This window comes from Tuber melanosporum (assembly GCF_000151645.1).
Source record: "Tuber melanosporum whole genome shotgun sequence assembly, scaffold_119, strain Mel28".
Lineage (NCBI taxonomy): Eukaryota > Fungi > Ascomycota > Pezizomycetes > Pezizales > Tuberaceae > Tuber > Tuber melanosporum.
Genome location: NW_003298776.1, coordinates 126,519 through 149,362, shown reverse-complemented (window position 1 = coordinate 149,362; position 22,844 = coordinate 126,519). Strand labels below are relative to the sequence as shown.

The window sequence follows — 22,844 nt, the reverse complement described above, 5'->3', positions numbered from 1 at the left end:
CATGGTCAGGCCAAAGCCACAATTTCAGCAAACGACAAAATGATCGTGAAGTTACAATAACTGAATCAGGCTCAGAGGCACACAATCGAGATAGCGAACCTCACCTTAGAAATGGTGAGGGTAAGATGGAGGGAAGCGGATGACAAGTTCAATAGGCTTCAGAGGTCTATGCATTCAGCAGGACGGGAACTTTTGAAGCTAGGGGAAAGAGCCTAATAGGACTCAGGCTTAGGGGGAGAGGAGCTAATATCACAAATGTGGCTTGGCGAGGAAAGGGTTCTCATGTGACACATAGTTATGAGTCACAGGTATGTTATTGTTTTACACATATGACTTATTCGAGTCATATGATTTGTTATGTGCGGGATTTGTGATGATTTCGCATATGGCTCAAATATGAGTCATGGGACGTGCACCTGACGAGTATGCCTTGCGAGTGTGCCTTGCGGGTATGCTTTGCGCATATGATTTATGTTTCACACATGGCCTCGTTATGAGGTCATGGGTTTCACACATATGACTCAGTCGAGTCATATGACTTGTTTATTGTGTTATGATTGGTTTATGAGTTTTTGCACATGACCTCACTATGAGGTCATGGGTTTTGAGCATGTGACCACTTAGGTCACATGATTAGTTTGTTATGATTTGGTTTCGCACATGTGACCATTTTGGGTCACATGACTACGGGCGAGAAGAACACTATATAAGGAGGCCGATGTGGCCGAGGAGGATTGGTTCTTCATGCTTTGTTCTAAGTACTTTTCCTACTTATTACTTTAACAAATATAAAACACCTTTACAATCTTTATCTTTATTGCAACGATATTGTTACGCCAAGGAGAGCTCTTCACGCAGAAGAGTTAGAGAAAACTTACAATAGGCGTTTCCAATAGAAGACAAAAATCTTGTACTATCGGTAACGTAGGCAGAGGCCTAGTGCTATCGTAAGACGAAGAAGGAAGGAGAAGAAGAAGAGAAGTATCGTTCCCCATCGCCAAGAACTAACTATCCTAGGAGGGATCATTACAGGTTACTCTACTTAGGGTGGTTCCTAGGTATCGGATCCCTGTATTCCTAATACCGTGCAATACTCTGTGTGCTAAAATAAGACTGTAGCTGATTGGTAATGTCTCCACCACCCATGTATTAATTGTAGTCATCATCAATCTTTAGAATAGAGAGAAGCTTGCGGTGTTTATGGTGTGTAAAACGCTTTCACGCAGCTACAGTATTAGTACTGGTATCACGAGGCTTTTGTCATTGCTTTTCAACTCAAGATGTAGGCTGGTCTAAATTGTGAATAGTGGAGAGAAGGTGTACAGTGCTATTATCATGCCAGAGGAATGCCACAACACGTGCGATACCCTAGGTGGAAGCCTCTAGGACCCGGTTACTGGCTGCTATTCAATTTCTTTTAGAGGGTTTCCCAAAATTCCCATACAACCACACCTGTAGCAAAATTCCACTCGAGAGTTCCTACAGTTTTATTCTTACTAATATTCAGGCAGTCAGGAAAGTCCTTGCTGCTACAGTGCACTGTTCCACAGGCTCCGATTCCATAGTCCTGTAACCGGGCAAATAATCCTTCATTAGAAAAATAGTTGTCTATATAAGCTGTAAAAAAATATGCACGATAAGGGAGGGTAATGAGCATTTGCAATACCAGGTCAGGTAGGTGAGAGTAGATAAGGCTTCAATTATTGAACTGCCATAGCAAATCCCTCAACTTAAGAAGTGAGTTCCAAGTCTTAAGTATAACCAGCATCGCATACAGCCAGTACCTTATACCCAAGACCAATTGGCTTGTTTGGCATTTTGATCATATGTGCAGAACGGCCCAGGAACCAGATCATAATTTCGTCAACTGAAATATTCGTAGAGGGCAAAAAACACTCTTTAGCCCACACCCAGATATTGCTGTTTAAAGGCTCTGGCTTTTTTCACCATGTCTTTCACGCAACAGGAGTATCCTGTGGTTCCGATATATGCAAGTATCGTTTAAGTCGCGTGTAACTGATCCAGCCCGTAGGTTCCGCACCATGTCTTCGAGTACCAAATTGGCGCCAGAATGCCTTCGGGCTAGTCCCCTTCCACAATCCAATATGGATTAAGATAGCTAGGAACACAAGCAATTCCCGGGGCCTAGTAGAATGCCATTTCCGAGCAAAAGAATGACTATTACTCCTTATACTGGCATCGTGGACGGCAGCGTAGAGATTTGTATTTTTTGCTAAAATCTCAAGTTCAATCCCGGAGAAGAACAGCGAGAACAATGCGAATTGTTCTACAAGACCAACTGCTGGACCTATAGACTGTGCCTTATACGGTGCATGAAGGCCTTGAAATGGGGTATGGACGGGCGGCGGTGGCAGATTTCGAATTTTCTCAATCACCGGATTCTTTTCTTTCTCTTTCTCCTCCCCGACTTGCCCTTTTCTTGCCCTTCTTCTTTCCTCGCTCCCTGCCCCTTCCTCTTTTGCCGAAGAATTACTTTTATTGGAACAATAGTCAGCCTCTGGTCTAGTTTGGTATCCTGCAGCGCTTGGAAGGGGCATCCTCTTTACTACCAAATACAGTGTTTGGCAGTACACCATTCGTCGAGCGGGTGCCTAATGGTTTCCTTTTTCTGGACATGCTAACGTGCCTCAAAGCAGGCAGATCGGTTGATTCAACAAGAGTTTTGCGGGCTCGTGGCATAATTTCAGAGCTTTCCGTAACTTGAGGTATACGGGTACCGTATTCTTTACTACAAGTTCAGCTACTCATGAGATTGTCGATTGCTTATTCATCCAATGTCTAAGACAATATTATTGCGCAATTCCTCAGGAGAACTGAATTCCATTGTTTCACCTCTCTAAGAGATAGGGACTGTTGAGTAATGGTAGTTAACAGACATGTTGTTGATATTTTGACTATGATGTTATGCAGTTGTCCAGATGTTAAATGTATTAGTCTTGGAAAAACTTAACAAAACAGCCAAGTCACCACCTGCTCCAATAATCACAACTATTACTCACTTTTACATTCTCCAGGTTGGCTATATTGGCTCCCAGATTCTTCAAGAGATTAAAATAGAATTTTGTACTTCATATTTCCTATTTCTGTAGATATTTTTAGATTTAGTTCTCAGGCTAGTGTCCAGTAGATTTACAGGTAGCTAGTATGTGGCTTACTTGTAGTATTATGATTAGGACTCTCTAGTGTCTTGTGTCAGGATATCAGCAAGGATCAAGGTTGACCAGGCCAGATTGGGAGGTGAAAATTATCACATACTCACTTAGAATAAGCTCTGAGTAGGTTGGACGTAAGTGGACTCTCTGGACACCCAGGATGCACAGGACGTGGCAACAGAATATTTGTGTCATGACATACAGCTGATGCATCTAATGCAGTGTTTTTTTTTTTTGCTGATGTTTCCTGGTCAGACTAAGGCTATGTGCTGAATTTGACACCAGATATCCCTCTGACACTTGTATAACATAATCTAATTTTTTACATAGTAGACCTACTCAATGACAGCTATCTAATGGTATAAGGAAAATCTTCCTGACACCAATATCTACAGAGTTAGAGCCTATTATATACATGGTATTTCCTGATGAGACTACAGCTATGTATTGACTTTGACATCAGATATCTTGTATATCCTTTTTGTACAAAACTTTATATATTACAGCAATAATCTACATGATATCAGCTTTCCAAAAATATAAAAACTGTCTACTTGGCATGAATATTAGTAGAAATAAAATCTATTATGATTATTAGACTTTTCATTACTCCTGTATTCTCGCTTAATTTTATAATCTAGTATCCATAAAGATAAATCTTAGTATAAATCAAAGCTCATCTTGCAGTAACTTAGGTATAAGATATGCTTTGTATTGACTTTGTCCTGCGAATTCTATATTTAAAAGGTAGTATTCTGATATTAGCTACTACATCTAGTAGTGTCCTGTTGCGTCCTGTTATGTCCTATTATGTCCTGACATTTGTTGTCACATCTACTTGCATGCTCCTATTAGTTACTATGGCCACTTGCTTTCTGTTATTGGTTGCTATATCTACTTACATCTTAGATCATGGTTTATATTCCAGCGTCCTATGTATTAAAAGCATAGGATGCACAGAACTCAGGTATTTATTTTTGCTAATGAGTAGTAATATGCTAGTCACTAAGTAATGCTATCTCTTCCAGAATAAGGGACTATGTAAGAGAAACAGTAAGACAGCTGATGGTATTGAGAACTACAGGAGACTGCTTAGTTAGGACATAAACATGTTTTTAATAGTTATTTTATACTTAAATATACTCCTCCTGTATACACTCTACAGTTACATCATCTGGTAGCCTATAACTACTCTACTACTCTTATCCGGCTAGCACCCTACTGCCTCTCTTTTCAGCTGGTACCTTACTACTTTCCTTTTATTTCTTAAGTTAAAGACTGATGCTACTACCTCTTATCTCATACTTTTCCTCTTATTAGGCCAATAGCCTTAGCCTTCTATTGAACTTCACTCTCCTATCACTATACTTATAGGAGGTGGATTAATTGCCTATAACTACCTTTTTGAACTTATATTAGGTTAGAATATTTCATTTCAGCTGAATCTGCTTTGTACTTTCTTAGAAGTTGGATTTTGGTTTTTATTTCTACCTTCAGATTAGGATGTTCTAGGGTATTTTTCCTTGTAACTTCCCACTTTTCTTAAGTTAGGTTTCTTTTAAGACTTTGTTCTTAGCTTAAGAGAAGATATATAGTTAGCTCCATACTAGAGGAACTTGGAGCTCTCAGTTTTTATCTAGTAGGAGTAGGAATATAAGTGTTCAGAATTGTGTCTACTTCATAGCTCACTGCACATATGACTTTTTTTGTACCTTAACATAAAGTAATAACTAGTTTCTCTCCTATTTTGCTCTACTCATAGTTAGGAAAACTAAGTGTAATACAAAAGCAAGTACAATATAATACAATTTTGCTTTTTTGCTTTTTTTATATATTTTTTATTTAATTTAATACATAATATTATATAAATCAAGTTATTAACTACTTATTTATATCTCCTTATAGTATTTCAAGTCTTAATTTAATCTTAAAAATCAGTATTTATTGAAATCTAAAACTAAGATATATATGAATAATCAGAATCTGTATCACTAGTATAATATATATTAATATTTTAATTCCTACCTGTAACTACTCATTCAGTATTAGTGAACAGTGATGCCCTATGTCTCAGGTAGGATGAAATTCTTTACTAGAATGCTTGTTACATAAAAACTGAGAATTCAATATATAATTGTACTTATATAGATGGTAGGTACAAATTGAGGAGGCTTTGATATTAAACTCCTAATTTGTTGTACTAGCTGTTATTCTAGATTCTACATCTGGTTATGCAAGAACTTGAATTATGATATATTATTTTATATCTAATGTTTCTATTATATTGATCATGGAAATTGTAAATTCAATAATATTAATATAATATGTTAGGTAATGGAACTTTTTGATTGTAAAATACAGCTAGAAATAATACATAATTAATAACCTGTATTATATACATATGATAAGTTAAATAAAAAAATAAAAAAATGTAGAAAAAATAAAGGCTGTATTGCATCACACTTGCTTTTACATTATACTTGATTTTCCCAACTATGAGTTGAACGAAATAGGAGAACTATCTATTACTAGTAGTTATTGTTGATTTTAGCAGGATTTAGTTTTTGATTTTGCCTATATACTACTATTACAATATTATCAATCTACTAAATCTAGGTGGGAATTCTAACTCCTATCATAATTTGAGTAATATTTGATATCCTATGTGATAAAAAATGGCAGATACCAATCTTACTTATTAATTAATTAAAGGTTGATGTATGATAGCCGCTGTAAATACTTGAATAATACAATTATGTACTATGTCATTATACTTTCCTCTTTAGGTAAGATAAAGTTCTTTTTTTTTTTTTTACTATCCTCGAGGTTCTGTTCTGTTTTGGAACTGTTTCTCATATAAAAATGGGTTCTGCAACGGTCTTTTATGGGGAAACGGAAGAGTCCGTTGTATTCAAACAGGGCCTAAGGGAACTGTATTTTTACTATAATAATATTATTATATTTTTTACCCTCTTTACAGATAAGGGAATTTCAGCCTACATAGGATAAGATCCAATCGTTGAGTTTTGATAAAACCCAACTTATCAGATTTCGATCCTATTGAGAACAATTAAACACTACTTAAAAGAACTCTTAGAACCCATTTTACCAGCGTTGAAAGAAGGCTTCATAGCTGTAGCAAGTTATTCTAGGCAGCAAAGGAGGTGTGAGATCTAATGCCACAAGAGATTCAGAAGATAGATAGATAGATAGATAGATAAATAAATGGGATGTCTGAGAGAATACAAGCTGTACTAGAAGTCATATCAAATGATAGTATTTTCTTCTCTACTAGTTCTATTATTGTTACTTTATTAACTAAGTTTTCTACTATCTTCTTCCTCGTTATTTTTATTTTTTCGACTCTCATTCTCACTGTCTAGTGGTCGTGTCGTTGTGGTGCCGGGTTAAAGATAATTTACTGATGCACAAAAACTTCACGGACACGACTGTACCTGCATGTATCATACCGTATAATACCTCCGATCACCACACATATCCCCGATCACCCTTCAACATGGACAGAACCAAGCCTTTCCAACTGAGCCAAATACCTTTTCTCACTTTTGTTAAATATAATATTACTCGTCCAGTTACGATTGAGAGCGGGTAAGGTATGATAAATATCACGGTACTAGCACACTGCGGCATTGGCAAAGGATGCAATGATACCGCAGATTGCTACTACACTAGGGCACCGGGGTGGAAAACAAGGAAAATAAAAGGCGACTGCGGCGGTCGAAAGGACAAATGAGAAAATGGGATATTGGTGCGTTGTTGTGGTGGGGGGTTGAGCGGGGGGGCAGGGAATCTGATATCAGATTTGCGGTATATCATACTCGAGCACACTGCGCTCGAGTACTCGTACCAGTATCTGACCGGATGGAACATACATAACATCACCACTCAACTGCCGATACTCTGCAAAAGTAAATCTCATAACACCGGTACCTTTGCAATCGAATGAAAAAAAAAAAATGAAAATGAAAAAATAAGGAGGGGCAACAGTAAAAATACCAGCAAAAAGGAAATCACCCCTCCCTCCCTTCCTGCAGGATAAATGCAAAATGACACAATGAAGAGAGGATAGGATTGAATGTCGCAGATTTTCCTTATTCGCGATAAAAAGAAAAGGCAAAATATGACTTTACAAGGGTCTATCTATCTAATCATCTGTCATCTATGATATCTACAAGTGCCGTATCAATTAAGTCAGTCAATCCATAATACCATATCATGCCATGCCATCATTCGTCATTCAACGCACAAAAAGAGATATTGCATAATAAAAATAAAAAGGGAAGGAGGGGTATCATATCATAGCACACGTGATCATCAAATACAAATGCCTAATACTACGCTGAATTGATAATGCCCGACATGCCCAAAAAGGAGGGCAAAAGAAAAAAGGAAGGGAAAATGGAGAGCTTATCTGACTTGCTCGGCGTTTCAAACCAAGTTATCTTACCAGTACTAGTTACCCCACTCATCAATGACCCGTGTATACGGCCTCTTTGGAGAGAACAGCTACTTTCTGCATATTACCCCCTTGGTTAGCCAATGAACCCGTAGGAGGGACCGGACACCCCCCCCAATGAATGGATGGATATATACCTTGAAGAACCTTCTCCACTCCAATGGGTCACCTATTGTCTTTGAAAAACTAACTTGCAATACATCCGGTGCCATCCTCCCGACCAGGATATCCCCTTTCAAATGACACTTTCGCTTGTCCAATGTCTTGACGGGTATCCAGGTCTCCGTATTGTTATCATCGTAGTCGGACGGCTTGAACGCTGGTGCCGTGACCCCTAGACGATGGAGAGCGCTCGCAAGGATGGGCAAGATCTGCCGGAAAGAATAGGAAGAATAAAAACGTGTCATGCGCTGTGAGGGGCAGATGTCCTGGAACTTTTGGGCATTTTGGGTCTTGAGATGGTCAGTACGATTTCCCGCATCTCGCAGAATGTAGCACGGGGGGTTAGGGGTAAAAGAAAAAAAAGAAAAAAAAGGAGAGAGAAACTCACAAGAGACAGGGGGAGAGAGGGCTGAGGCGCAAATTGGCTCATGGTGGGATCCTCGGCCAAGCTAGCCCAGAAATCTTGAGAGCTGAAATCCTGTGGTATTTCCAGGGGTTGTGAGGAAGACTGCCACGGTCTCTCCCATTCAAAGTCAACATCGGCAATCGGAGTTTCCGGCTGCGTTGATGACAATCTGCTGAAATCGTCGCTAACGGATTGAGATACTCCTCGACTAGCTGGTACGTCGTTAAAGTTGACATGTAAACCTTCCATCAACTGCGTTGCCAAATTCACGCTGTCAATGCAAGATCCGTCCTCCGTGAGATGGGGATTCTCTCTGAATACCACAGCATTAGCCAATGCTCGGAGGAAATGGAGAAGGAAAGTATAAACGCACCGTGTAAACCACGGATGGCGCCGAATTTCCTCAAATGTGAACCTCGTGAGAGGGTCCAATCTCATCATGCCCCGGAGCAGAGCTATTACAGAATGTTAGCCCTGGAAATGGAAAATATCGACCCGAACGTTATATCCAGCCAATGCACAAAGAGCACACTCACAAAGGACATCTGGAGAAATGCTTGGCCAAGGATCGTATGTCGGGCGGCCATTGGTTCTCTTGAACTCCTCAAACTCCCACGACAAGGGACCAGGCTCGTCCCAGGGTGTGTTTCCCACCAATAGCACAAAGAGTAATACACCGCTAGACCAAACATCGACCCGATCCCCCCGATAACTCCCTATCAGCACCTATAAAAATACATAATTCCCCTTCAGTTAGCTTCAGCAGCTCAAGCCAACATGAAACGGGCAAAATAGAGCGGTGGATAAAAACCTCCGGCGCAACATACGGAGGGGATCCGCAGACGTTTGAAGTAGACTTGTATGAGCCCTTAAAGCTAAAGACCGTGGCAAGACCAAAATCAGCAATCTTTAAATTCCCACGATCGTCGAGCAGTATATTCTCCGGTTTGATGTCTACGAATCTCCTATTAGCGAAGGAAATTATCTAGTAGAGAACGCCCCCACCTCTATGGGCGATCCCCTGCCCATGGATATACGAAACACCGGCAACCAGTTGCGTAAAGTAAAAGTGACAGACATCCTCAGCAACACCGACATCGGGTTCAATCTTGTCAAATAAATCCCCACCCGAGGCAAACTCCATTCCAATCCAAGTCCATACCTCATCCTCTCCGTAATCATAAAATTGTATGAGATTCGGATGGTACCCACAGTGCCTGTGAAGGGTGATCTCCGCCGTAATCTGTCGTGGCGTAATCTTTCCCCGCTCGATTGCGTACCGCTTGTGTATGAACTTTACCGCAAACACTTCACCAGTTTGGGGTACTCGACCTTTCTTGACTCTGTTGGGTGGTTAGTTGGTTGGTTGAATTGAGGGGAAAGGAAGACCGACGATGCATAAGCCCCGCGGCCAATAGTTTTAGAAATGATTTCAAAGGGGAGATTTTGAGGGAGGGGATCAAGTTGGGAGTGGATTGCTGCCATAGTAGCTGCTTGTACAGGTACCCAATTGCAGAGTTTGCGTTGAAGTTGAGAAAGCCGCTCGCCACGTTTTAAAGGAAGGAGGGAAAAACAGCTAAACGCGCTCTCCTGAGATCCATAAACAAGCACTTTTCTGGGAAGACGTGTTTTATCAAGCGGGGGTAGGGAGGGATGACCTGCCGTAAAGGAGTCACCCCTCAATCTTGGGAAAGGAGTGTTTTTTCCATTTTTCCCCCTTGTTTCCTCTTCGGGGTTTATGTTTGCCCAGCCAGTTGATAATACCTATAAGCAGGGTGAAAGTTTGTGCGGCGGCCCGACCCTATTCAAGGGATTATCCTTGCGGCTCTGTCTTGTTGCGTCACCGAGGCTTTTTCATGGGCAGGGGGCTGAGGACAGAGAATCCCGACAATGTATGGCGCGTTGGCATGATAGGATTTATGATACAATGATGGACATACAAGTATCATACCGGCACAATACCGTCTCGTAGGGCATGAGTGGTTGCCCTATTTAGCGGCATATTTCGTCGGGCTATCGTACTGGACTGACTGAACTACCGTATCCATGCCGCTATCCTTTGTCAGCTGCTTCGCGTGGACGCAGGAGAAATCAGGACTCGAGTGATCCAGTATGATGGTGAGCATTGTTCTGTTGTTTCATACTGTATGTTCGCTACCATACAGTAGTGACGTACGGTACATACAGTAGTGGCTAACCTACTCGAGTGCTCGAGTGGACTATGGTGTGTCGGGGCACTATCGACGGAATAAACTATCATAACTAGAGAACTGGTATCTTCCTGGCAGGGTAATGATAATAATATTATTATGAAGGAATTCTTTTCTTCAACTCTTTCTGGGCCTGGGCGGAGGGCGCAAGGGTCTGGATCACTAGTGATAAGCCAAACGGCGTAGGATGAATCAGGGTGCCGGCGCGACACAGGAATCCCTTGGTCTACGGGGGACCGGTATTTGGAGTATCATACCGTATCAAAACACGCGTGGCGTTTTGTCACTATGGTCGTGAGCACTGATCAAGGTCACTCTACCGGTATTATACTTGCGACCTATGATACAACATCAGAGTAGGGTGCGCTATTCGCGCACACAGCCCACACACCCACATCTCCATCTACACTTTCATAGATACACTCCACACACGCACACACATGCTCGTCCGCGATAAAAGATCACAACAGCTCATTGATGGACCCAACCGAAGTATATTAATAATAACAAATTGCGCCTCGAAGTTTGTGCCTTCCGTATGATGCTTGCCGCCCGTAAACTCCTGAAAAATTTCTCCAGAGAACACGATGCCCCGCCGTTCTACATTGTAATGGGAACGAATGAGGTGAGAACTTAGGGGGAAAAAAAAAGGGAAAGAGAGAGAAAAAGAAGAAAGAAGTAAGGAATAGAATATGGTAGAATGGGAAATGAAAGGGGGGGGGGAGTGATGCTCAGAAACTGAGGATGGGCACGTTGAATAAATAGACATGATAAAATCAAAGCTAACGCAGATCCTTCATCCTACTAACGAACCTGTGGATCCTGCTGGCAATGATACAGAGCCGGCATTTCGCTTTTTCTCTTTCCTATAGAGCACGTCAGCTATACGTCGTATGAGGGGATTGCATCAGCACGGAGTAACGAACTTGGCCCATCTCAAACCACATGCATTGCAAAGGGTCTTCGGACCCTTGGGACCCTTTCTCCATTCAGGGCTATCCAGAGTACCACAGTCCGTGCACACGTATTCGTCCGCAATCTTCTGTTTCTTCTTCTTCTCCGACGTATGGCGGCTCTCTTTATCGATGGGAATGGGCACTCCGGCGTCTCCGCGAATAAGTGCCGGCGATGTGTCACCCGTGCTAATACCCTTCGACCGCTCCCCCTCTCGGTATCTTAGCCCTGTCAACATCTCGATCGTATCCATATGAGTAGCACCCTCGAACCTAGCCATCTTATCGCGAATACTGTCAGCTTTTGCATGGTTCGTGGCCTCCATACGATCCAGGTTTTGCCGGGTCAGGGCTGTATTTGACTGCGTGGGTTTCGCAGGTGGGGGCATAGGGTCAGACGAGTTAGGCGTCGTGGCCATGGGGTTATCGTTGCCTACATTAGAAGCCATGCTACTACCAGCTGTTCCACTATCCGTCCGGGAAACCGTAGCGTGGTGTTGTTGCCTTTGCCGTTGCTGTTGCTGATGATCCTCGAATTCCTCCTTTCTTAGCTCGCTGATCCGTTTCAGTAGCCGTTCGTTCTCAATCTTGTGCTCGAGAAAAGAGTCCAACAAAGACGCATTCCGCGTCGGATAAGGTCGTGACATCATGAAGAAGCCTTTGCATACCGACTGAATCGAGGAAGGGCTGAACTGAGGTGCTTCGCCAATGTGCGGATGTCCGTTCGTTTCAAATATCGCCCACGTTCCGTCGCTCTTCTGAAACCTGTAGAACAATCGCAATGGTTGGCCGGTAGCGATGGCGCCATTAAACTCTCGAACGAACCTTAACTCAAGGTTAGTAGCTAACTCCATGATGTTCGTAGCGAGGGCAGCGCCAAAGACTTACAACCCCGAATCGTCTGGGTGAATGAACTCAGTGATGAATTTCCCCAACAGCTCCTCCGGGCCGAAGCCAGTTAGAGCTTTGGAAGAAGGTGAAGCGTAGACCATTTTGCCGCTCGGCGATAGAATATGTAGAAAGTCCTGCAGCTCTTCAAGAATGCGCTGCGACCAATTCCTCCGCTTCGTGAATTCGGTCAGCGTACTGCCACCGCCGAGGTTCCCGTACTCGGTCATCATGGATGTTGGAGGGGCAGTCACAGACAGGGGGCCGAATTGATCGCCGCCAGTGCACAGCTGGGGATCCAGTGGCATTCCATCCTCTCCGGCCATCCCCATGGACATTATCACGGAAGGGTCGAGTAATGGGTTGTTATTTGGGTCTCCCATTAATCCCCCGGCTGACATGGCCTGTTGGGCGGCCAGGGGGGAAATCTGCATGTTCTGGAGTTGTCCATTGACACCGTTGACGAGAGGCATGCTGCCTGCGTACATGTGGGCGCTTCTCATACTTGCGGGAACATTGTAACTTTGGGCGGGTGATGACGATGACGGGTGATTCATCATGATGGACTTTGGCAGTTTTTAGAATATTAAAGGATGGGCCGAAGTGACAGAGGGAGTGGAGGAGGGGAAGGATTAAGAGGGAGGAGGGGGGTTGTGGTATCGAGGTCGGCAATGTCTACTAATAGTTATTCGGTAGGCGTGGGTGGAGGTAGGTAAACGAGGACAAGTGGTGGGGAGGAAGGAGGAGAGAAGTGGGACAAACAGGGAAAGGAAGGAGAGGAGGGAGTGAACAAGTCGACGCGGGGCAGAAGCATGGATAGGATATTGGCTACCTGGCCTACATATACTGAGTGGATGAGCTGGGTGACGGAGGCACAGTACGAAGGGGAGGGGGGGTGGTGGTGGTGGAAGGAGGGAGATATGGTACTCTACAAGAAGGATGGATGAGGTAGGTGGAAAGATAGAATGGAGAATGATTAAGAAAAGTGAGTTAAGTGGACGAAAGGTGAAGCAGCACTGGTCCAGCACACCGCGGCGGCGTGTTGACTCGCTTTTTCCAGGAGAGCATCCGGGGTGGGGTGCCCTTGCACTCTCGCTCCCTTTTCACTTTTTCCTTCCCTCTCCAAAAGGGTCTTGTGTGATTTTTTCTCCGCTTGTCTCCGTAATTTACCTCTTACCATTTTCCTCATCCTCTCTCACTCATGCGCTCAATGGTTGATTGATGCGAACTGTCTCGTGTTCTTAGGTGACTAGCAACCGAAAAAGAGAGGCGAGGGAATAAGAGAGAGAGCGGGAGCGGGGGGAGGGGGAGACATACGGGGAGAGGGGGGATTGAATGAGTGAGGGGGTATGGTTCTCTGTCATGTCATTTTTTTCTCTTTTTCCCTTCCCCCAGCACCCAATATCTCTCTCCGCAGTTGTATGTCGGTTTTCCTTGACCGGTCGACAGATACCCGTTTGGCCTTGTGCTGTAGCAGGAGTGGCATAAGAAAAATAATTATACCTAACCGTTGCCCTAGCCTTGACTAGCATCCCTTGTTGATTGTTGATTAATTTTTGGTGGACGGGTGAATGTGTGGCTCCGTCAGCCAAGTCAAATGATGGTTGTAAAAGTGTCGTGTGTAAATTATTGGCTATGAGTTGGTTGTGAATTGGCTGTGATATGTCGCATCGAAGCGGGAGTCCGCAGAGGCTAGAGCTACTAGTACAAGTTGAAAAAACCTACAAAAAGGGATAAATTATGTCGGACATTGAAATTCGGTAGCGAGTTTTCCGGCCTGTCTGAGCAGTCTAGCAAGTCTCGAGGAAATTCTGATAATTTTCGAACTTGGGCTGTAGTCGGTTTCACATGTTTTCTTTTGTTGAAGAGTTTATCGAATGTGTACTCGAGTACTAGTATTGAATGATACTTTTTATGGAAGACAAAGGGACAGAGGGAACTGTGGTCGGGAGTCGTCCGACCCTTTTTTTACCTACTGGGAATCGAATCTATAATATCGTACTGTGGTATATACGGTAGATAATGGTACAAATACTATACTACTACATACTGATCCAATTCAGGAACAATATCTATCCGTGCGAGAGAAAGAACATCTAGAAGGATTTTGAACACGGCCAGCACTGCCGGTAACATGTTCTTACCGATCACCGGACTCGAGTACTCGAGTATGGTAGATTCCTTCCATCTTTCCTTGTTCAAGATTCATTGCTATATTTGGATTAGGACTGACACTGCTTCCGTTACCACAAAATCCACCCACAGGAATACTGCACCTTCCACCTTCCTCGAGAGCCAGCAAGATTTATCTTTTTTTTTTTCTTTTGCATGCAGCCAGCAGATGGGTTGAGAGTAAAATCAGTATTCGCACCCATACAGGAAGAAGCAGTGACGACTACAGCAAACCGCTGGACATGAATGGAACAATGGGAAAAAGGAGGGGGAGAGAAAGAAAAAAAAAAAAAGGAAAGAAGAGGAGGGATATTTACCGTACTCTATGGTGCTCCGACTGCGGCCGGAATAATCACATTTGGATGTTTGTTTGGAGAGTTGTATGGTACCGGTATTCTACGAGGAGACAATTGGGAGAGACCCTTGTACATTTTCGTTCTGGCCTATCAAAGAAGCCTTGAATGGGAGGGGCACCTTTTGCCGTGATTCGTGACACCAGACACTGTCACACTGCCGTTGAGAATTTGAGACCCAGCCTTGTCTCGAGCGGCGGTTCAACTCACACCAGGCGCCGTACCGGTGTGATATCTCGGTGCTACCAGTATAGTGCAAGTACTATTAGTAGAGTCTCTATCTTTTTCTACACTACTCGTATTATTGTGATATGTAATAGAGCCGAGAAACAAACGTAGGGAGACCTGCCAAATAACTTTCCCAGTTAGTGGAATTGTTGCCCCGCTTTCTTTCTAGGTATCCTGCCATTGCAGGAGTGCCAAGACATACCACATGATTTGTCCCGCGAGCGCGTTTTCTAGGCTCTAGCTTCACCAAAGCTAGAGCAACCTCTACAACGCATTATCACAGTGCTTGCATCAAACAATCAACTAGAGCAAACATCCTTCGCACATTGTTTCCTCGGGTACATTTTCCTCAGCCCTTATGTGAGTATCGACCCCATCAGAGAACTGTTCCGAGCTATTCCTTTGACTAACGGTTTGTATAGGTGTAAGTGTTCAATTTTTCCGTCTCATCTGCGTTTGTGTATTGGGAAGATATCGGAATGCTCAGAGCTGATCTCTGCTTGTCCTAGCACGCATTGACAAGCTCGCCATCCTTGGGTACGAGTCCCTCGAGCCTGCGCGGGTAATTTGTTGCTATTGGACTGGAACTGAAAATCTATACTTAGTGTTCGCTCATTCGACAATACTCGCAGCGAGACCATTCAGTTTCATGCACCGCTCACTTTGATTGTTGGATACAATGGTTCAGGGAAAACTGTACGCCACCAACAAGTCTTTGGGGGAGGCAGATGAACAATTATGTTGAGAAACGCCTGTTTGCTGACGAAGGGTAAACTGCAGACAATCATCGAATGTCTCAAATATGCCACCACTGGGGACTTGCCACCCAATAGCAAGGGGGGAGCATTTATCCATGACCCAAAGGTTCTTTACTTCATCCCAACCCTCCCTATTTGTGCTGATGGATTGTATTTGGAAAGATGTGTGGCGAGAAAGAGGTTCTCGCTCAGGTAAAGCTTTCGTTCAAGTCTACAAGTGATGCAAAAATGGTATGCACTCGTTCTCTACAACTCACAGTTAAGAAGACGACTCGGCAACAAAAGACTTTGGAGGGCCAGCTACTAGTAGTTCGGAACGGCGAGAGATCTACGATAAGCTCAAGATGCGCCGAATTAGATCAGGTTATGCCACAATATCTTGGAGTATCAAAAGCGGTATTAGAATATGTTATCTTCTGCCACCAGGATGAGAGCCTCTGGCCTTTGAGTGAACCAGCTGTATTGAAGAAGAGGTTTGATGAGATATTTGAGGCTTTGAAGTACACCAAGGCTATCGATAATATTAAAATCTTGAGGAAGAAGCAGAATGAAGAGCTGGGCAATCTCAAAATTTTGCTAGAGCAATACCGAACGGACAAGGATCGAGGTGAACGGGTAACTAGAGCGAAATCTTTCCATGAGCCTCTTTACACCCTTAGATAGCTTGCGCAACTTGAGTTTCACGGCTAAGAATTATTTAGGCAAAACGCCGGTCTGATGAACTTCATGACGAGATTGAGTCGATGAGACTTGAGGTAACGGAACTGAGTCGTCAGATATCAGAAATTGTGGCTCAGCAGGCACAACTGTTCGCCACTGCTAAAGGGTTTGAGGAAACTATCGCTACCTTGAATGCAAAGAAACAAGAGGCCCGCACTATGGAGACCTACATTGATGAAATTTCCCAGCATCTCACTCACTTCGAGGAGTCTGATGCTGAACTGGAGAGAATGCAACACGAGTATGGGAAGCGGATGAATACCTACCAGGAGCATATTGAAGCTAAGAAAGCCAAGTATGTCGAAGTGGATCGTGATCTTGACCGAGTTAGGAGACGTCTCGGAGAAAAGCTCACGGAGGAGGGTCGTATTCAGGCCGAACAAACTGTTAGCACTTGCCGCAGTGATATTTGTTGATAAAACTGGGTTAATTCTTTTTAGGCCTTTGAAGCACAACTCGTTGAGCGTGAGAAGTTGATTAAGGAAATCAGCCGGCGACATGGTATCAGAGGATTTGACAGCCAGCTTGACGATTCTCAGATTAGAGAATTCATAGACAAAGTTTCTGGGATGTCCCGCGATCAGAGCTTGACACTGGAGCGTATCAAGGTACGCTGTGTCCCTTGAGGCAATTTTGCTTTGCGGCCTTCGGCCTCTGGTATGCTTTCTGTAGATATTGTTCGATTGCTGACTGGTGCAGCGTGAAAATGCTGAGGAGATGAGAGGGGCTCAGGAGGAGCTAAATGAAATCATCAATAAGCGTAGGTCTTTAACTGGGCTAAAAGACCACCATCAGTCTTCCGGGAGATCGGTGGACGATACGTTAGCAGCTCTACAGCAAGAATTGGATAGTATCGATGTGAATGAGGGCCAGGAAGCTATTTTGAAGTCTCAGTTGCAAGATAAAGAACACCAGCATGCAACTGCGGAGCAGTCTTTCAGGAATTCTAGTTTCGATGGGAGCATTAGGGCTGAAAACTCAAAGCTCAGGGGTATCGAGGATGAGTTGGAGAGTGTCACTACCGAGCTTGCAAAGGGGACCAAGCAGGCAGATGAACGAGCCAAACTGGGATTCTTGAAGAAGGAGTTAGAAACGAGAAGGATGGCATTGGAGACTATGTACTGTTTACTTCTTCGTCGTTGGTAGTCAAATCACGCGATTACACTAACATATCGCAGGTCTGTGGCAAACAAAGAAAAGATTGACCGACTAATTGATCAGCCCTGGACTGCAAGTACTGTGGAAAGCCAACTCCAACGGGTCTTGAGGTATTATTTTCTCGATTTATTCAGGTGGGTTATATTTCTAATAGGCACAGTAACCGGCAGGACGAACTTACGGAAGCCACGAGTCTTCGCGATGGTGTTAATCAGGAGTTGGGGAATATTGAGACTAGAATTAACATCGCCAAAGACGGAATTAGAACGAAGAAACTCGAGGCTTCGAGTGAGTAGGGCAAGGACTGTATTATTTTTTCTTCTGCTAAAGGTTCTTAGGATGCGAGAGGGAGGTCCGGGCAGCATATGATGCGGAAGAGCAAGAGGACATTCGCCAATATCCCGGAGTTGCCGAAGAAGTGGAGAAAAACTTGACTGAGGCACGAACGTTGGTGGCCCCGACTTGATGATTTCCGGTTTTTCTTCCTTGGCTAACTGTTTCACTAGGCGTTTGGAGCAGGTTGGTTTCTACAAGCAATACTTTGAGACCGCAGTAAAAACGCTACAGGAACATGGTTCGTGCGTTCTGTGCAGGAGAAACTTTGAGAGCGCCCTTGATAGAAAGAATTTCCAAGAATTAGTAAGTCACGAACGGACTGGCAATAATATTTAGAATGGGACTAATCGAGATGACCTCTAGGTTACTACACGTTTGCAATCGGTGATGACGGCAAATACAGAGGATATAATTCGCGAATTGGAAGAAGACCTAAAACACATAAAGGATGCTGCGCCAAGCTTTGGCTCTTGGAAGCGCCTGACAGAGATTGAGCTCCCAAAGCTTGAGGCAGATCTTCAGAAGTTGAATCAGACCAAGGAACTTCTTTTGGAGGAATACAATCAGGTGAGCAATTGCAGCGCTATAACTAATGATGTAATGGAACTGATTGTTTACTAGCATGAGAAAAATGCCACTGAGAAGGCGCACAAAAAATTCGAAGCGGAATCACTAAGGGCTCCAGTGGCCGAGATTGCTAAGTATACGAGGGAAATCTCCAACTATGAAAAACAAGTTGAGGACGCCTCTCGTCTCCTGCAAGAACTGGGGGGTTCACGCACGATTGAGGAAATGCAAAGTGAGATGCAACGCCTGAATGATGGAGCTAAAGTTATCAAAAGAAGAATCAATGTGCTTATCGCGGAAAAGGAGACTGCTCGCCATTCGATCACCCTTCTTGACGGCCAAGTAAGAGATCTTCGGATGAAATTTGGCGAATTGAACTTCAAGATCAGCAAGGCCCAAGATCTCGTGAAGCGGATTGAATCTCATAAGCAGGAGGCCGTCATGCATACCACCGCTATTGAGGAGATAGATCAAAAGATTAGGGAGCTGGCCCCCAAGATACAACGGGCAGAAGCCAAAGTCCAAATGATACAGGATGATGGGGCTGGGAAGGAAAACCGACACCAACGGGATGCAATGAAACTCGCTGAGAGTGACATGCAATTGAAAAGGACTCAACACGGTATTGGCAATTACCTTAACCGTGGGGGGCCAGAGCAGTTAAATCGGTGCCGCCATCAAGTGCAAACATTGCAAGTCGAGGTCAAAAAGCATGAGGCCGAAGTCACAAGTATCCGGGTTGAAGTGAACAATCTCGAAATCGAAGAAGGGACCGCAACGTCGACTGAGCGGAGTATCCACGAGAACCTCCGATTCCGGAAGAACAAGAGGGATTTGGAGAAGTTAAATGTGGAAATCCGGGAGTTGGAGGGTAAAAACGCTGACGCCGAACGACATCGTTTCCAAAGGAATGCCGAGGTGCTTTCTGATAAACATATGAGGCTGTCATCTGAGAAATCGGCGAAGGCGGGAGAAATGAGGTCTAAAGACAAGCAGCTCGAGCAACTCATTGCCGACTACCAAACCGACTATGCAGATGCGAAGCAGAAGTATAAGGAAACGTTGGCCAAGGTCCAAACTACGACGGGAGCTACTAACGATCTTGCGAAATACGGTGCGGCGTTGGATAAGTATGTTTCGGTTCGGGGTTCTTAGGCGAATTTACTAATACTCATTAGGGCTGTTATGAGGTATCACAGTTTGAAAATGGAAGAGATAAATCGCATTATCGAGGAACTATGGAAATCCACCTACCGGGGGACCGACGTTGATACAATCCTTATACGGTCTGATAACGAGAACGCCAAGGGCAACCGTTCTTACAACTATAGGGTAGTCTGCATCTCCTATTCCCAGGAAGATGGCTAACTTATGGTGTAGGTTTGTATGGTAAAGCAAGACGCCGAAATGGATATGCGAGGACGGTGCAGCGCTGGTCAAAAGGTTCTGGCGAGTATCATTATCCGCCTAGCACTAGCCGAGTGCTTTGGCATAAACTGCGGTGTCGGTCTTTTCCCGCTCTCCTCTGCCTTCTGAATGGAGTTGAACATCCTCTAACTCCCCCCTAGCTCATCGCCCTTGATGAACCGACTACAAACCTCGACAGTGACAACATCAGATCACTGGCTAAGAGCTTGCACGAGATAATCCAGACTCGTCAAGCACAGTCTAACTTTCAATTGATTGTGATACCCCCCATTGTTATATATAGGGTTGTTAGGCCGGGCTAACTGTATCCGGGGAATAATAGGTCATCACTCACGACGAAGACTTCTTAAAAGAAATGCAGTGCCAGGATTACTGTGATCATTATTATCGAGTTTCTAGGAATGATAGGCAGAAGTCTATCATTGAGAGGCAATCTATTGCGGAGGTGATTTAATGATTTGTTTTTCTATCTTGGGGACCTTTGCGATGGTAACACTATTATGTGGTTCAAAACCTGATTGGAAGTCAGTGTGGCGGCTGTTAAGTGCGACTTGTGTGGGGGATTGGTTGTGCGGTTTGAAAGTGGAATTGCTTAGGAAAACCGCTGTTAGTTTTAGAGATGTTTATGAAGCGCTATTGGTGACATTTGGGTCGATTGCAGGCAGGATAGGTACATTAAAACAACTGGCTTTTCACTATTGTTCGTCGTTGTGGTCTTGACCAAATTGGCTTAAAGATCAAGAAGAAATCGTAGAAACAAGGTGGCGAATAAGGATATGTCCGAGTCATGGGGGCTGTGCGAGGGAACGTATTGCAACAACGGGGAATGATTTCTTTTCTTTTCGATTACTCTCGTCAAGGTATCTAGGATTAGGATAAACTCGCAAAAGCCGGTGGATTGGGCTCCTAATTCTTCGAAGGTAGGATGAGCTTTCGGTTCTGGATAGCCTATTATCATTGCTAAGTCTCATGGCACGATGTATAACACTTCCGAATTGTATATGGGAGGGGAAAGGTTGCAAGAATGAGATTAAACTGTTCTTAGAGACTCGGAGGGCGGAGATGATTTTCTAGTTCCATAACCTTGCCGAGGTTCCTGCCGAATGTGAAACTGTGCCTTCCACGATGTGCCCAACAGCTCAACGTCAGATTCAATTCAATATCAGATTTCACAAACTACTCTACTCTTAACTCTACCTCTACTACAAAGAACCTCTGAGGGTGTCTGAAATTATTCAGACATAGAAGTTCATATGGATGGTACTGTTGATATGTTAATCGAATGTGAAAAACCAAATATTGCAGCTATTGTATACAAATTTCAAGTTCCAGAGAGTCAGCTCTGTGAAAGACAGTGTTCCTAAGCGTCTAGTCCGTCCGTCTTTGGCCTAGGACGGGACGGACCCCAAGTTGGAGACCCTTGCCCGGGACGGACGCCGATTGGCAGTCCGTCCTGATCTATGCCCGGGACGGACGGCCGGGCCTATAGGTGTCTTAGTTTATGTTTCATACTTGAATCTCATGAGAATTAGGTTTGTGTTATGAAGAAGCGAAGTATTGTTATTCTAATGTAGAGAAGCTCAGGCTTGACTATCATATATCAAATTTGGCTATAAATCTATTGTCCGGGGACAAAATTAACTAGCTCTCAACGGCAATGGCAATGCTCCCCTCCTCATCACCCCGCTCCCTCAACACTTCCTAAAGAAATTGCTCTACACCAACCAAAACCAAACCAATTTACTTAAATTTTTTTTTTCAATAAACTATGCCTCCTATTCTTCACAGTCATGCCAAACAGCCTATTCCCTCCAAGCACCTTTCTGAGTTTACAAGGGGACGAATTCTTGGATTACGCAAGCCTCAGATGACAAATCACCAAATTTCCCACTACCTTGACATTCCTCTCAGTACTGTTAAAAGCACATTTGCGAAGAGAGATCAAGAGGGCAAGGAGAATGAAGGTAGAGCAAGATATCCTAAAACTACCAAGTTGCAGGATGATGCTATGGTAGAGGAAGCTCTCAAAAATCGCCATACCAGCTACTCTGAGATTGCTGAGAGAGTGGCTCCCAATGTTTCTGCTAAGACTGTGAAGAGGAGACTTGCATAAAAGCTTCTTAAAAAGTGGATGGCACAAGAGAGGGTTCATTTGGATGAGGATCTAGCTCAAAAGAGATTGGAATGGGCATTAGCCCATAGGAATTGGACAAGGCAGATGTGGAGAAGGAAGGCAATGTGGGGGATGAGGTAGCTGTGGAGAGGGAAGGAGGAAAGAGAAGAAAATGGGTATTTAGATGTCCAAAAGAAAAGTGGAATAAGGATTGTGTTGAACCTACTGCTAGAAAAGGAGAGAGAAAGATTAGTCAGATGATGACTGGTTGTTTCTATGGTCAAACTCATGGTCTTTTTTTACCCGTTTTTCCTGATCCTACTTCTGCTGGAGGTGGAGTGACTGGAAAGTCAATTATTGATGTTTATGATCAATATGACTTTCCAGGGATATGGGAGGATATCAAGGAGCATGTTGGAGAGGAAGAGGTATTTTTGATCATTGACAATGCTAAGACTCACTTGCCTTTCAGGAGATGGCTCAGGAGAAATGGAATTTCTCTGATAGAAATTCCTCCCTATTCACCAGACCTCAATCCAATTGAAAATGTTTGGTCTCTGGTGAAAGACAAGCTTCATAAGCACTATCCTGAGCTGTTTCTCCTGAAGGGCCCTGTCAATGAGATCAAAAAAATTATAGAGAAGGCTATTACTCATTGTTAGGAACTTCTGGACCCAAAGGTTTTTGATACTTTGGCAAGATCAATGATGGATAGGGTGGAAGCAATTATTAAGGCTGATGG

General features: G+C 43.8%; 3 protein-coding genes; 1 reads left to right on the top strand and 2 right to left on the bottom strand.

Moving 5' to 3' along the window:
- Positions 1–7,700: 7,700 nt before the first annotated feature.
- Positions 7,701–9,703, bottom strand: GSTUM_00001636001 (uncharacterized protein; the record flags this gene model as incomplete). The annotated part of the gene is made up of 7 exons (XM_002835810.1): positions 7,701–8,102; positions 8,201–8,527; positions 8,588–8,673; positions 8,755–8,944; positions 9,030–9,172; positions 9,224–9,561; positions 9,612–9,703. The coding sequence occupies 7 exons, from the start codon at positions 9,701–9,703 to the stop codon at positions 7,701–7,703; spliced, it is 1,578 nt and encodes a 525-aa protein (XP_002835856.1).
- A 1,196-nt stretch (positions 9,704–10,899) lies between these two features.
- Positions 10,900–13,204, bottom strand: GSTUM_00001635001 (uncharacterized protein). XM_002835809.2 has 3 exons: positions 12,270–13,204; positions 11,745–12,206; positions 10,900–11,675 (listed from the first exon to the last, which is right to left on the bottom strand). The coding sequence occupies exons 1-3, from the start codon at positions 12,827–12,829 to the stop codon at positions 11,336–11,338; spliced, it is 1,362 nt and encodes a 453-aa protein (XP_002835855.1). The 5' UTR covers positions 12,830–13,204; the 3' UTR covers positions 10,900–11,335.
- Positions 13,205–15,227: 2,023 nt separating this feature from the next.
- GSTUM_00001634001 (uncharacterized protein) lies at positions 15,228–20,533 on the top strand (the record flags this gene model as incomplete). XM_002835808.2 has 19 exons in its annotated part: positions 15,228–15,247; positions 15,279–15,382; positions 15,532–15,559; positions 15,628–15,718; positions 15,803–15,886; positions 15,943–16,395; positions 16,482–16,886; positions 16,941–17,108; positions 17,200–17,618; positions 17,679–17,768; positions 17,819–17,946; positions 17,997–18,105; positions 18,165–18,297; positions 18,358–18,561; positions 18,616–19,691; positions 19,740–19,893; positions 19,942–20,064; positions 20,130–20,246; positions 20,312–20,533. The coding sequence occupies 19 exons, from the start codon at positions 15,228–15,230 to the stop codon at positions 20,441–20,443; spliced, it is 4,038 nt and encodes a 1,345-aa protein (XP_002835854.1). The 3' UTR covers positions 20,444–20,533.
- Positions 20,534–22,844: the final 2,311 nt, after the last annotated feature.

Excerpts from the sequence above, each read along its gene's own strand:
- GSTUM_00001635001 (XM_002835809.2), bottom strand. The coding sequence starts at position 12,829 with ATGATGAATCACCCGTCATCGTCATCACCCGCCCAAAGTTACAATGTT. Across the intron at positions 12,207-12,269 it reads CACCCAGACGATTCGGGGTT|GTTCGTTCGAGAGTTTAATG; the intron begins GTAAGTCTTTGG and ends CCTTGAGTTAAG. Across the intron at positions 11,676-11,744 it reads CCACCTGCGAAACCCACGCA|TATTCGCGATAAGATGGCTA; the intron begins GTCAAATACAGC and ends AAAAGCTGACAG.